The 16,484-nt window shown below is 34.2% G+C and overlaps 1 protein-coding gene across 4 annotated transcripts in view; it reads left to right on the forward strand.

Annotated features, from left to right (window-relative positions):
• Positions 1 to 16,484, forward strand: part of LOC6047968 (gamma-aminobutyric acid receptor subunit beta-like) — a 64,092-nt gene that overhangs the window by 27,931 nt on the left and 19,677 nt on the right. For all 4 annotated transcript variants that reach the window (XM_038266805.1, XM_038266808.1, XM_038266804.1 and 1 more), the window contains exons 2-5: positions 296 to 993; positions 10,626 to 10,729; positions 13,559 to 13,626; positions 15,826 to 16,243. In XM_038266805.1, the coding sequence (XP_038122733.1) occupies positions 854 to 993; positions 10,626 to 10,729; positions 13,559 to 13,626; positions 15,826 to 16,243 (730 nt within the window). In that variant the 5' untranslated portion in view covers positions 296 to 853. The remainder of the gene's footprint in view (positions 1 to 295; positions 994 to 10,625; positions 10,730 to 13,558; positions 13,627 to 15,825; positions 16,244 to 16,484) is intronic.

Here is a 16,484-nt window from a genome sequence, read left to right on the forward strand (position 1 = left end):
CAGTAGTTAAATCGTAGCAAATAGGTATTATCTGCTTAGTGAAACACAACCAGAAGCAATGTTCTGCAATAACGTAGTTCAAAGGCATGGTGGGACGGCCACCCCAACTTGTTTCTCGTCAAACTCATCAATTTGCTGTTTTTTTCCTCCTCGTTTTCCGAGACAGACTTTGATGACGATGATGATGTTCCGTCGCTGGGAGGAAAATGTCAATAATCTCCAATTAAAAGCTATGCTCCAATGGAACGTAAAATCGCTCATTTTGTGTGTGCTTTCTGTTTGTCTACCATTTCAGATGCCTCTCTAGCAGCAGCACGATGATGAGGAGGAGGATGTCGAGCACTAGTTTTGCTGATAGTTGTGGTAGTAGCAGCGCCAGTACATCATTGCCTGCTGGAGGAAGTCGAAAACTTGTCCGTCGGCGGAATCTGCCTCTGGTGGTGGCAGCAAATTGAGTGGCAGTTTTTTTTCTCTCTCTCGCGAAAAAGCTCCCACGGAAATGGAAAACGGAAAATAATTAAAAACTTTTCACCGCATGTGGTGGTGGTGGCTGGGGGAGTAGTGCATGTGAGCTTTTTCAACGGCTTAAAGCTACTGGGAATTGAAATTCCGAACGCAGTTAGAAAAAAATAACAGTGCGGCAGCATGTGTCCCGCGGCGGTTGTCCCAGCGCGAAGTTGGCCGGAACTGGACGGTGGAACCGGGTTCGAAATATCCTGCTTATGTGAGTTATAGTGAATGGTTTGGTGTGAGACCAAAATAAGCAAAGTTTAAAGTTGAATTTTGAAAAAACAGTTTCGGGGAAACCTTGGGAGACGGAGTCCAAGAGGGGTACAAGTTGGGGTCGGGACGGATGGGGTGCGAAGGTGGTGGCCGGCCGGTGAAAATGTGGCAGCGGACCGGGTGGTGGTGTTGGCTCTGGTGGCGACATCTGGTGATAACGGGACTTGTGCTGCTGCTGTGCGGCGCGCAGACCGGAGGGGCCGTGAAGAGGTAAGCGTTTTGAGGATTTTCATATATAAACACAGATTGACTGATCATAAGGTTATTCTCATAAGCATTTCAGTAAAAATTTACTTATTCTGCGAATTTGTACTAAACAAAAATAATCAAAATACACATAAATTTCCTTGGGACCATTCATAAACCACGTGGACACTTTTTTTTAATCTCGAAAAATTTGCAGTTTTTCGATTTTTAAAAATGATGATATGAGTAACCATTTCTAAAAATATTTTTTTTTAAAAGTTCAGAAAATTTGCTATAAAATTGTCTAAGAGACATTGAAGCTTGGACCTCTGGTTGCTGAGATACAGCGGCTTAAAGGAAAAAAAAAACACAAAAATTGGAGTTTTCTAAGTCTCACCCAAACAACCCACCATTTTCTAATGTCGATATCTCAGCAATTAATGGTCCGATTTTTATTTTTTTAATGTTAAAACATGAAACAGTCGTAAAATTTTCCGATCTTTTCGAAAAAAATATTTAGGAAAAAAATTAAATCAAGACTACCGCTTTATAAGGGTGTAATATTCAATGTTTAGCCCTTTTAAAATGTTAGTCCTTATTTTCAAAAATCTGTATATTTTTAGAGATTGGTCACTATTTTTAAAAATCGAAAAACTGCAAATATTTCGCTAAAATCAAACTTTTGGTGGCTATATCTAGAAAACAGAGCCCTTAATCAAAAAATCTGTATTTTTTTGATCATGTTTTTTGACTATGTTTCTCTATGGCTCGAAAGTTGCGGGTTTTTGTCCCCTAAAACATATAAAAAATCTCGAAAACCAAAAAATGCGTATTTTGGGAAACAGAGTTTTTGTGAAAAAAAAGTTGATTAAAACATCTGCAATTTTTTTCCGTGAACCTATTTTTTTCAGCAGTCCTCAACAATACCTACAACTTTGCCGAAGACATCAAATTGATCAGAAAATTCACTCAAAAGTTACAGCTGTTTGAATATTTACATACCATTTTTGTATGAACAGCAGCCTAAATTGTATGGAGACTTGTATGGGTGAACTAATGACATAAAATAGCTTATTTGGTCATAGGAAAGGTCCCCACAAAGTTTGAGCCAATTCTAAAAATACAAAAAATAAAAATGGTCGAAATCGGCCGATTTCGTGGAGAGTTGCTTATATGATTATTGTAACTTTGTGTTAAAAAATTGTCAGCCTATACGTTTAATTAGCTCTGAAATAAATATTGAAGTTTTTCACTATCTGAAAAAATACTAGTATTCAACATTCAAAAATAATTAAAAAAAAAATCTGGAACTAAATCTCATCGGAATTCACAGCCTAAAAAATTAAAAAGACCTTACCGAAGTGGGGAAATTGCTTGACAGTTTTGCCAGATTTTAGAACAAACAGAAAGGTCTTTAATTTCAATATAATTTCAATATAATACAATAAAGTTAATAAACTTAAAATTAGTTATAATTCAAATCATAAATTAGAAAAGCTTAAAAAAATTCAGTGCCGAGCAGTAAAATAATATTGAAAAGAGAGTTGAAAAGTTTTCTTTGTTTTAAATATATATTTCAATCCATTAAATAACAATAATGCTGTAATTGTGATTTTTATTATTGTACTCATTGAAATATACCTTTGAAGTAATTTAGAATTTTAAAACATTATTTTTTTACTTACTTGAACGTTGCAAACGTTTAATTATAATTTTGAATATTTTGGACTGATGAGCGCTTTTTTTTAAATTGCAAAGCATCATAGGGCCATAATTTGAATCTAATAAACTAATAGTGTATCTAGGGTATTTTAACCATTAGTGGACCCCCTAGTAGAGCCGAAGCACATTTTTCACAAATTTTCAATATTTTAAGCACTTTTTCATAACCCTTTGTACAAAACAATGAAATCTGAAGTCTTTTGAACAATTTTGACTATTTGTTTCATCAGTTATTTGTTTTTGTGCAGAAAAAAAGCCATTTGAAAAAAAAAGTTTTTTTTGCCTGTCATGGACCCCTTTTTCCTATAGTGGACCCGGGTCCATAATCCGATTGTGGACCCGGGTCCACTATAGGCAAACTGTTATTTTTATACCAAATTTAACCGATATTTGATGTTTTGATGCATTGTGTAGGTCTAACGATAGATATAATGAATAAAGGAAGGATTTTGCTCACTTTTCATTATAAACAAATATGTTTTGTTAACAAATTTGGCTTTAAACAATAAAAAACCTAACAGACATTTAAACACATTTTTTTTACGAAAAAGATCAGAGAAAACGTCTCAAAAACCACTATAAACATAAAAATAATAAAAAAAAGTAATCTTGATGCAAATTTTTCCATATTAGTTACATAAATGGTTGACCGAAACTAAATAATAGATTTGTTTACAGTTGCTGATAAAACCGCGCATGTTTATTTGAAAAAATGTTTTGTTATTGATTTATTATTATAAAATATCATTTCAAACTGCAATTATGATGCTTCAGTTAAGTACAATGAACTATAGTTTTGATTAATTATAAATTCTTACGGCTTCAGCATTTTTGGTACTTTTAACATGAAAACAGCTATATTTATACTCATAATTGAAAAAAATATGCGTTTAGGTTGATAACAACATGCATTTATTGTATGTTTTAGAGAAACTTTTGCTTGAATACACAGTTTTCTTCATTTTTGAAGGTTAAATTAACAGGGGTCCACTTTTGGAAAAGTTTGGATTTCGTTGTCCTATATTGGACCCCCCTAATTTTTGCTCGAAAATGACAGCTCTTCGCTTTATTTTAGTAAAGATCCTTAAACTTACATTATTTCGACTTGCTGAAGTTAAATTATCAGTCAAAAAATGATTGGATGGTTAATTCAATCATAAAATATAAATGCAGTTTTGTTGTGAAAATGCTAGTGGCCATGGCTAATTTCAGATGTCGAACTCAAAACACTTATTTTGGTGAAAAGGACAATTCAATGTCAGTCAACATTGTTTTAAATGATGCTGAACATGCCAAATAAAAGATTTGTAGACAACAACACGCTTGAAATTGTGATTTTATTGAAGTTTTCATCAAAAACCCTTCAGAGGGTCCACTATAGGAAAGGGGTCCACTAATGGATAACGTACCCTATTGAATTGATTAGGCTTTATTTTAAAAATGTTAATATAAATGCCCAATAAGCGGTTTGAATTAGTTGGCAATAATTTTAATATTATGAAGAATTGTACAACACGTTTTCCTCAATTTTATATTTTGAACAACATTTTTTTAGGCATTTATAAGTTCAACTGAAACTATTCAGGCACTTTTATATCATTAGATAGTCCATAAAAAATCATGAAATTTTTGCAGTTGCGCACAAAAATTATACAAAAATAAGGCCGTTGCAAATATTTTTCAAAGTTTATGTGACCCACCCCCTTCAAAATTGGTCCGAAAAATCAGGGGGCAATTTTTTTTTTTCAAAGAACATCAAAATCCCTAGCGTGCCCAGCTCATTGTGGAAGGTGGGGCAATAATGTGAACGTTTTGAAAATTACGTCATTTATGGACACCCCCTGACCAAATTTGGAACAAATTTCTGAGGATGGTGGGGCAGTTGCCCCATGTTGCCCCACCCTGTGCACGCTAGTGATTCAAAATATCAATGGAAGAAAAATTCTAATAAACTGAGAACAATCTTAAATGCCTTGTTTTTATTTAGTACTTTTAGAAAATTACAATGTATAGCACCGCAAAAACTTTTTTTTTCTCGCAAAAATAAAATTTTCGACAATACTTTGAAATTTTGGAAATTTATTATTGCAAAACAACTGGACAGTTGTATAATGCATTTTAAAACACTTTTTTTCATTCAAATGTTGATACCATGGTCTGTAATTTATTTTTTGAACTCCCTCCCCCCCCCCCTCGACTTTGATCAGAGTCGAGGGACATAAACATGAAAAAATATGCAACAATTTATTTTATCAAATCGGTGTTTTTTTTTTCAAAGTTGTAGGTTTTAATGTGAAGAATCTAAGATAAAAAAGTTACTTTATAAACAAAAAATAAAGTAGCGCAAAATGATTATTTTGAGAAAACTTGAACTTAGAATATATTTTAGTTGATCAAAACTGCCATTTTGAGCAACAAAATGAGATTGTTACACATCATTCGGCAGTGCTGCCAATTTAGTATTTTTTTATGTCACAACGAAAATTTTATTACATTTAAAAAAATATTATTCTTTATCGTTGAAAATTATTCCGAATATATTGGAATGTTTCTATAAATTTACTACAGAAAATGAACATGAATAAAAATAGTACGATTCAAGTAACGATTCCTTTCTGATGTTTCGAGTCATCATTTTTTCAAACATATTAAATTAAACATTTGACATAATCCATTTTGAGTGAAAATTTTAGAGCAGATTTTAATTTTTTTGATGATATTTTGAATCTTATGATTTTTTTAATGTTTAATTTTTGACATTCATAATCGATCTTATAGTTCCTGAGATATCGTCATCTCAATATTTGGAATGGTTGGTAATTTTTTAGAGTGTGACAATTTGTCTTCAATTCTTCCCATCAATACCTGCTACTTTTCCCCCAAATGATCAGTAAATCCGTTCTAACATTTTACATTAAACTTTTTAGATGCGTTGAACTCAATATGCGATTTTATTATTTATGGAATCCTCTCAAACGCTTGTCAATTTTCAATGACTTGAATATGAGGTGAACGTAAACCTTTACTATAAAATGTCTTCATTTATCACCAAAAAAAATGTGAGTTCCCCTACTGTCATCCAATTATTATCCAGTTGTTTCGCCTTACGTTCCATCACGTCCAGCATTCCCGAGCAGACGGAAATAACTTGGGAATAACATTTTTTGTTATTCAAAAATACTAGGCCAATAACATTTTATGTTATTTATAACAAGATTTGTTATTCGTCGTTATGAATTTTTTGTTATTGGATTGTTAATGTAATAACAGACTAATAACATTTTGAGTTATTCTTCGAACAAATCTTTGTTATTATTTTTTGTTATTTTAACAACTAATCCGATCATCCCAATAACAATTGGCGGTATTCTTCCATAACAAAAAATGTTATTCCCCAGTTTTTTTTTCTTTCAACCAATATCAGCCCAATAACAAATTTTGTTATGATAACATAAACTGTTATTAAACTCTTATGCAATAATTGATTTTTCAGGAAGATTCCATAACACTTTCTGTTATTTTAACAGTATTTGTTATTGAAATGGCATAAATTTTGTTATTACCGTCTGCCCGGGTTTACTTACTATGGATATATGAATGATATCACAAAAAAAAGCGAACATAAAAAGTAAATAAGAACAAACCGAAGCAATGACACCGTTAAACCGGTAACATCGCACGCAAGTGATGAGAGCTGAAAAATGTAATAAATGTCACGTGTCGTAATGCTTTTGGAGCTGACGACTGACAGCATCAGAGCGATGTACTCTGAAGAATTCCCGAAACAGCTTAAATCGAATTTGGTTTGTAGAAATGTTTAAAAAAAGAGAGGATTTGTCAAAATATAAAAACATATCTTCTTCTTCTTCTTCTTCTTCTATATATATAAAAAATTTCGACGGTTTTGTTCGAACGCGAATCAGTTCAACACGGAGCGTCGGATCGAGGTGCTCTTTGTTGCGTTAGGTTCGTATAAGCCCAAGGAAGGTTTATACGCTAACTAATTGACACTTTGGCCTCTCTGGAACCGATTCCGGAGCATCGACAAATTGTATGGAAAATGTTATGTAAAATCAAATTTTGATCACAGGAGGCTGAAGCCAAAAACGTCAACAAACGAAGGCAGAACGAAGTTTGTCGGGTAAGGCTTGTTTTATTATAAAAAAATTATGTTATGTTCCACAATTTAGAAATAACTCAAACCTCCAGATTATCGAACCTTCTCAAGTGTTCAGCTTAAAAGCGTTTATCACAATCACGGCGACAACCGACCTTGAAGCGAGCATCATTTACGCCCTACCCCCAGCTCGCATCACCCTTGAGTCAAACTTTTTGTTGTGAGTTTCCTTCAATCCAAGCCCAACAACAACAACAACGCCCACGCTTTTCCCCGGAAAAATGTACCGCGCTTTTTCGGCAGAATTTTCCTAGAATGAGAAGGGATTTTGATGTGTGTGTCTGTGATTTTCCCCAAAAACCGTCGCGACTGGGATTATCCTAGGGCAGAACGAACGAGCACACTTACAATTACTCGCTAAGCGCAAAGTCTTTTATCACTCTCACACCACACGCGTTTTCTCGTGTGGGGGTCGTTTACAAATTACGCTTTATGACGAAAAGAAGGGGGGTTGATTAAAAAAATTCTCATGATTTATATAAATGTTGTTTTTATTTGAACAATTGTCCTTGAAAGAGGTTATTTGCAACTTTCAAAAAAAATCTACGTCATCTTTGAATGCTCCCCAAGCACTTTGTTGCAGAATACATATCAGAAGAATGATGTAGCGAAATCATTGCAAACATTTGAAGTCACTTCTCGCTGGGAAGTCCTTTGTGAGGTGAGGCTCATAACCCTCGATCTAGATTTAAGGAAATTGATGTTATCTTTGTAGAAATTTATTCAAACTGTGATGTCATCTCTTTACGATGAAATACATGGGTCATTCCAGGTCAACTGAGTACACTTTTGGATTCGAACCTCACCGATTTGGACCAAACTTGGAGAGAACGTTCATCCATCGATAGCTAACAGAAATCCCAAGTTTGGTGCTGATTGGACCATCCCTCTATTTTTGGCACCGCCCTCTTTTTTGACGTTTTTCTTAAAAACTTTTTTTTCTTTTAACCATAACTTTGCAAATACTTAAGCAAAAGACTTTCTACAGGAGGTATTTTCTAGAAAATTGTCCAAGGAATGCGACAAAAATAAAACTTTAACCCTGAAATGCCCACTAGTATTATATTTTAACGTTTTAAGTATTAAAATTCAGTTTTGATCAATTCCTTATATTTTTATTTGTTTTATTTTATCACCATCGTGTTTCCTGGACAATTTTACATAATAATCAATGTAGACCTCAAACTAAAATGAACTATTGGCGAGATACAGCGATTTTACTGAAAAAAGTTTGATTTTGCACAGCACTCGGAAGTACATGGTGTACTTTTCAACAAAAAGGGATGAATCCCGCATAGTTCGGTTTTTATATGAGAGAAACTTATTTCGGATTTGAATTCATAGGACAGAGTGCAGCGCAAAATCAAACTTTTTTCAGTAAAATCGCTGTATTTCGCCAATAGTTCATTTTAGTTTGAGGTCTACATTGATTATTATGTAAAATTGTCCGGGAAACACGATGGCGATAAAATAAAACAAATAAAAATATAAGGAATTGGTCAAAACTGAATTTTAATACTTAAAACGTTAAAATAAAATATTAGTGGTCATTTAATTGTTAAAGTTTTATTTTTGTCGCATTCCTTGGACAACTTTCTATAAAATGCCTCCTGTAGAAAGTCGTTTGCTTAAGTATTTGCAAAGTTATGATTAAAAGAAAAAGAAGTTTTTTAGAAAAACGTCAAAAAAGAGGGTGGTGCCAAAAATGAAGGGATGGTCAGCACCAAACTTGGGATTTCTGTTAACTATCGATAGATGAACGTTCCCTCCAAGTTTGGTCCAAATCGGTGAAGGTCGAGTCCAAAAGTGTATGTGTATGTATGCTTTTTTAAATAATCATAATAATATTATCGATTGTACCTATGAATCTGGAGACAGACATGCTCGTAAGTCACACACAGTCACACAAAGTCACACACAATCACACAAAATCACACACTATCACACAAAGTTACTCAAAGTCACACACAATCGCAAATAGTCACACAAAGTCACACACTGTCACAGAAAGTCACACAAAGTTACACAAAAAGTCACACAATGTCACACACAATCACAGAAAGTCACACACAATCACAGAAAGTCACACAAAGTCACAAACAATCACACAAAGTCACACACTGTCAAAGAAAGTCACACAAAGTTACACAAAGTCACACACAATCGTAAATAGTCACACAAAGTCGCACACTGTCACAGAAAGTCACACAAAGTTACACAAAGTCACACAAAGTCACACAAAATCACACAATGTCACACACAATCACAGAAAGTCACACACAATCACCTAAAGTTACTCAAAGTCACACACAATCGCAAATAGTCACACAAAGTCACACACTGTCAAAGAAAGTCACACAAAGTTACACAAAGTCACACAAAGTTACACAAAGTCACACAATGTCACACACAATCACAGAAAGTCACACACAATCACAGAAAGTCACACAAAGTCATACAAAGTTACACAAAGTCACACAAAATCACACAAAGTCACAAACAATCACACAAAGTCACACAAAGTCACACAAAGTTACACAAAGTCACACAAAATCACACAAATTCACACACAATCACAGAAAGTCACACAAAGTCACACAAATCACACAAAGTCACACACAATCACAGAAAGTCTCACAAAGTCACACAGACTTCTTTAGTTTTCATTTATTCCTTAAATAAGCAAATTCAACCACATTTTTTTTTATTAGTGGTTGATTTTCCTACTAGAAAAGGACACAAATCTCAGACTAAGACATTTTCACAACCGTTTTACCTTCTCCGGATTACATCGCTAGCCACTCTCGAGCTTCAAAAAGGTTGCAAAACACATCAAAAGCCGAGAGTGCCCCCTTTTCTTCGACGTGGCTTGAAAAGTAAATCATCTCGTCATTTTAAATTTCCATCGTATTTTTTTTTGTTGTCGCTAGGGACCGGAAAAAGGACCCAATTTAATGAAGTTTCGAAATCGGCAATATTTCAAAGCGAAATCGAAATCGGGGAGGGGGAAAATATCGATAAATTCGACTCGAAGCCATCAGGAGGACGAACCTAGCCTTGAGCTACTAATTTTTCCCGCTGGTGGCGGAGAAAAATCTGTGTCTCGCGTGGGTTATTCGCACCACGTTTTTTATCGTTTTTTTTTCACGGTGACAAATCTTTTTTTGGTTTTTTAGCCCGAGGGGTTGAGGTGATAATCGCTTGTTGGGACTGGATCATAAACGAGATATGAATTCATTGCGACTGGAAAAGGGTTGCAAAGGATTTTTGGCGGGATATTTCGAGCGATAACGATGTTTTGTATTGAAAGTTGTTCATTTTGGCACCTTTGACCAAAATTTCTGATGAATAACCAAGCGTCTCCATTGAAATCGACAATATTACACATCTCGACAATTTTGAAGTTGATGTCAGTAAATGCCTCAGTTTCGTCGAGGTATGATAGATTTGGGCTCCCTGAACACGCTCTAATCGACAGAATTGAATTTTAGTGAATTCCCTGCCAACGAAAAATATTATAAGAGAGTGCGCACGGTTGTTCAACATGATTCAAAATTTATAATTTTATTTATTGGCAGATCATCCACTGAAATTCAATTCTGTCGATTGGAGTGTGTTAAGCGAGCCTAAATCTATCATACCTTGACGAAACTAAAGCGTTTACTGACATTAACTTCAAAACTGTAGAGGTTATTTTAAACACCCAAAATTTTCCTCTAAACTTGTTTCCCCTTTTTCTACTCCTTTTCCTCCACAGTGGGCACTCGCGGGCGATGGCAGCCGGCCGACTGGAGAACGTCACCCAAACTATTTCTAGGATATTGGAAGGATACGACATCCGGTTGCGGCCAAACTTTGGCGGTACGTATGCTCTTGACTCTTGTTTGAAGAGGGCTTAAATTGAGAAACTAGGAAAACCCGGATTTAAACATTTTAGTCCATTTCGACTTCTGTAAGGATACAGCAGTTGTAGGTGTATCAATTTGTAGCAAATTGCAAATTCATTCCTGAACAGAGAGAGAGCTCTAGCACATGGGATTCCGGGTGGCGGTTTCCCGTTTTGACCGAGACAAGTTTTCCAATTAGATTTAGTCCTGATCCGACGGGCAGCTATTTCTGTTGCCATAAAAGATTATGCTGGGACGGTGTCTACTCCCACGCAAAACACTAACAGCAGCAGTATTTTGATTGACCTTTGAATTTCAGGCTGGAAGGTTACTGATTAGTAGCAAAAAGAGGACAAAACAGAAGCTGGTCGGCGGTTGATCTAATTTATTCAGGATCTGGAAAGGGGAGCAGAAAACCATGGGAAGGGTGCTAATTTTCATGTAGTTGTCGTTGCCAAAAACCACAAACCAATCTCACCCACTCGCCAGACCGAACGGGAATGCTCCCACAACGACGGCACTACAGACAAAGCTTGTGAAATTCTGGAAACATGATTTGTCATGAAAACATGATTTCTCATGAAAACATGATTTCTCATGAAAACATGATTTTTCATGAAAACATGATTTCTTATGAAAACATGATTTGTCATGAAAACATGATTTCTCATGAAAACATGAATTCTCATGAAAATATGAACTCTCATGAAAATATGAACTCTCATGAAAATATGAATTCTCATGAAAACATGATTCCTCATGCAAACATGATTTCTCATGAAAACATGTTTTCTCGTAAAAATATGATTTCTTATGAAAACATGATTTTTCATGAAAACATGATTTCTCATGAAAACATGAATTCTCATGAAAATATGAACTCTCATGAAAATATGAATTCTCATGAAAATATGAATTCTCATGAAAACATGATTCCTCATGCAAACATGATTTCTTATGAAAACATGATTTCTCATCAAAACATGATTTCTTATGAAAACATGATTTTTCATGAAAACATGAATTTTCATGAAAATATGAACTCCCATGAAAACATGATTCCTCATGCAAACATGATTTCTCGTGAAAATATGATTTCTGATGAAAACACGATTTCTCATAAAAACATGATTCCTCATGCAAACATGAGTTCTCGTGAAAATATGATTTCTCATGAAAACATGACTTATCATGAAGACATGAATTATCATGAAAACATGATTTCTCATGAAAACATGAATTCTCATGAAAATATGAATTCTCATGAAAACATGATTCCTCATGCAAACATGATTTCTCGTGAAAATATGATTTCTGATGAAAACACGATTTCTCATAAAAACATGATTCCTCATGCAAACATGAGTTCTCGTGAAAATATGATTTCTCATGAAAACATGAATTATCATGAAGACATGAATTATCATGAAAACATGAATTCTCATGAAAACATCTACCGGCTCCGTGGCTTAATGGTTATGGCTTCTGCCTCACAAGCAGAAGGTTCAGGGATCAAATCCCGGTCGGTACCTTTGAAATCTGGAATCAGGAATTTGAACTTTGAATATGAACAAAAAACGAAATTGAATCAGGTGGGATTCGAACTCACGCCTTTGGATTGGTAGTCTGGGACGCTAAGCAGTCGGCTATCAGAAGGTTTACACTCTAGCAGTGAATTGATCCGTAGTGGTGAAACATGTTATCTTCTCATATTAAATACGCGCTGATCCCTGATTTGCCTGAAGGGATTGGAAGTCTAAATATAGATCGAGTTTCCTTCAGATGCTTGCTTCTATGTTTAGGCGGGGCCGAACAATGCCCAGCGACCTCGGAATTGGACCGCAAGGAGCTCTGTCATTCTGAAACGGGTCGTTGGAAGCAGCGCGAGGGCTATCACCACCTAATACCCGGGACTGAGATAAGTTGTATCAGCATTCGGCATATACCAAAGTCTGATACAAACTATACTTTCCCATAATATCGCTACCGGTTAGCGGGTATTGGATTGGAACACACACACACACACAACATTAATTCTCATGAAAACATGTTTTTTTTATGAAAACATGAGTTTTGATGAAAACGTGATTTTTGATGAAAACATGATTTTTGTTGAAAACAAGATTTTTTATGAAAACATGTTTTCTCATGAAAACAAAATTTACCATGAAAACATGATTTCTCATGAAAACATGATTGCGCATGAAAACTTGATTTCTCATGAAAACATGACTCCTTATGAAAACATGATTTCTAATGAAAACATGATTTCACATAAATACATGAATTTTCGTGAAAACATGATTGCACATGAAAATGTGACTTACGAAAACATGATTTGTAATGAAAACAAGATTTCTCATGGAAACATGATTTCACATGGAAACATGATTTCTCATGAAATGATGAATTTACTTAAGAACGTGTGAACGTATGTTTTGAAACAATGTTTTTGCCACAGTGCAATAACATGGTGACACCGTCACGGACAAAGTGTCCATCAAATGTCGTGTCAGGTGCAGCAGCAGCAGCAGCTCCGATTTGTGAGGCCGAGGTCAATTTAATTCCCACAACATCCACCCACACACAGTGTGGTATTCGTGTGATGTGTCCAGTCAAAAACACTGCTGCCCTCTGCCACATTATGATTATTGGTTTTGGACATTCCAGCTCTAGGTTTTGCGCTCAGGTCAATCCAATTGGTGTGCGCCCTGATTGGGATTGATGCAGAATTAATTAGAGTGATTTGAATTAAATTACAATTTTATTTCCTTTCTTCCAATTTGCTCTCTCCCTGCCGCAGGTGACCCACTAACTGTAGGGATGGATTTAACGATAGCTAGTTTCGATGCAATTTCAGAAGTAAATATGGTGAGTATCGTGACGATCAATAATAATTTGTCCATCCCTCTCTCTTCTTACTTCCATCAATCATGCCCCCGCACTCCATTTTACTGGGATGTCACCTGCGCAAAATGCGGCTCTAAATGGGATCGAAGCCTACACATATGTAAACGTTTGTGTATCTGATTGTATTGGCCGTAAATCAGCGTGTCGCTTTTTTAACATCGTGTAGGACCATTTTTTTCGCTGTCATCCACGGTATTTACTTGTGGAAAAGTCATGGGCGAGTCAGAATTGAACAAAAGACTAAAAGACAAAAACGACAAAAACGATAAAAAACGATAAAAACGATATAAACGACAAATAACACAAAAACGACAAAACGACAAAAATGAAAAAACGACCAAAACGACAAAAAACGACAAAAACGCAAAAAATAAAAAAACAACAAAAACGACAAAAACGATAAAAACCTTAAAAACGATAAAATCGATATAAACTATATAAACGACAATAACAACAAAAATTACAAAAGATGATTTGTCAACGACAAAATAAAACTACAAAAAACGATAAAAACGATAAAAACAAAAAAAACGATAAAAACGATAAAAACGATAAAAACGATAAAAACGATAAAAAAACGATAAAAACGATAAAAACGGTAAAATCGATATAACAGATATAAACGACAATAACAACAAAAATGACAAAAGATGACAAAAACGACAAAATAAAACGACAAAAATGACAAAAATGACAAAAATGACAAAAATGACAAAAATGACAAAAATGACAAAAATGACAAAAATGACAAAAATGACAAAAATGACAAAAATGACAAAAATTACAAAAATGACAAAAATGCCAAAAATGCCAAAAATGCCAAAAATGACAAAAATGACAAAAATGACAAATACGACAACAACGCTAAAAACGACTAAAATAACAAAAACGACAAAAACGACAAAAAAAAAACAAAAAAAAACAGCAAAAAACGACAAAAATGACAAAAAATGACAAAAATGACAAAAATTACAAAAATGACAAAAATGACAAAAATGACAAAAATGACAAAAATGACAAAAATGACAAAAATGACAAAAATGACAAAAATGACAAAAATGACAAAAATGACAAAAATGACAAAAATGACAAAAATGACAAAAATGACAAAAATGACAAAAATGACAAAAATGACAAAAATGACAAAAATGACAAAAATGACAAAAATGACAAAAATGACAAGAATGACAAAAATGACAAAAATGACAAAAATGACAAAAATGACAAAAATGACAAAAATGACAAAAATGACAAAAATGACAAAATGACAAAAATGACAAAAATGACAAAAATTACAAAAATTACAAAATTACAAAATACAAAATTACAAAATTACAAAATTACAAAATTACAAAATTACAAAAATTACAAAATTACAAAAATTACAAAAATTACAAAAATACAAAATTACAAAATTACAAAAATTACAAAATTACAAAATTACAAAATTACAAAATTACAAAAATTACAAAAATTACAAAATTACAAAATTACAAAATTACAAAATTACAAAGTTACAAAATTACAAAATTACAAAATTACAAAATTACAAAATTACAAAATTACAAAAATTACAAAATTACAAAAATTACAAATTACAAAATTACAAAAATTACAAAATTACAAAAATTACAAAAATTACAAAATTACAAAATTACAAAATTACAAAAATTACAAAAATTACAAAAATTACAAAAATTACAAAAATTACAAAAATTACAAAAATTACAAAAATTACAAAAATTACAAAAATTACAAAAATTACAAAAATTACAAAAATTACATAAATTATAAAAATTACAAAAATTACAAAAATTACAAAAATTACAAAAATTACAAAAATTACAAAAATTACAAAAATTACAAAAATTACAAAAATTACAAAAATTAACGTCAAAAATTAACGTCAAAAATCACATAAACGATCTAAACGATCAAAACGACAATAACGACAACAAGACAAAACTGCTAAGAATTGTTCTTCGATCTTAGAAATCAAGGTATTTTTTAAAGTTAGGTAATCTTCCTTCAGTTAACATTCAGTACGCCCATGCCTTACGAACGCATCCCTACTATCCTTTCCCCAGCATAGCCTACTACCATCCAGACCATCACCAACCCTTCTGATTCCTCCCAAAATCCCCTTTTTTCTATTTTTAGGACTACACGATAACAATGTACCTAAATCAGTACTGGAAGGACGAGCGATTAGCGTTCAACGCCTACTCGATTTGGGGCAACAACGCAGGGGCGTCCTCATCCTCGTCGTCCTCAGGTGGTTCAGGGGCGTCGTCTCAGTACGACCAAAACGGGGACATCATGATCGACGACGACGGCGCGAATGATGTGATAACCCTGTCGGGGGACTTTGCCGAGAAGATCTGGGTGCCGGACACGTTCTTCGCGAACGACAAAAACAGCTTCCTGCACGACGTCACCGAGCGGAACAAGCTGGTCCGGCTGGCGGGGGATGGGGCGGTGACGTACGGGATGCGGTTCACGACGACGCTAGCCTGCATGATGGACCTGCACTACTACCCGCTGGACTCGCAGAACTGCACCGTGGAGATCGAGAGTTGTGAGTGTTTGATTTGTTTTTTTTTCTTTTTTTTTGACAAGACACGAACCTTTTGATACACTTAACGACTGAGGGCATGACTTGGAAGCTTTTCAGTAAAATCAGATTTTTTCAAAAATGGTTCATTTTTTCAGAAATCTAGCTCGACAGTTTTTAGATATGTTTCTTGTGCATCTACTGTCCAAATATGAGCTTGATTCGTTAAGTCTAACCTGAGATTTTGACTTTTTGGTAAGAGTCA

The sequence above is a fragment of the Culex quinquefasciatus genome, chromosome 1 (genome assembly GCF_015732765.1).
Source record: "Culex quinquefasciatus strain JHB chromosome 1, VPISU_Cqui_1.0_pri_paternal, whole genome shotgun sequence".
Taxonomy (NCBI): Eukaryota; Metazoa; Arthropoda; class Insecta; order Diptera; family Culicidae; genus Culex; species Culex quinquefasciatus.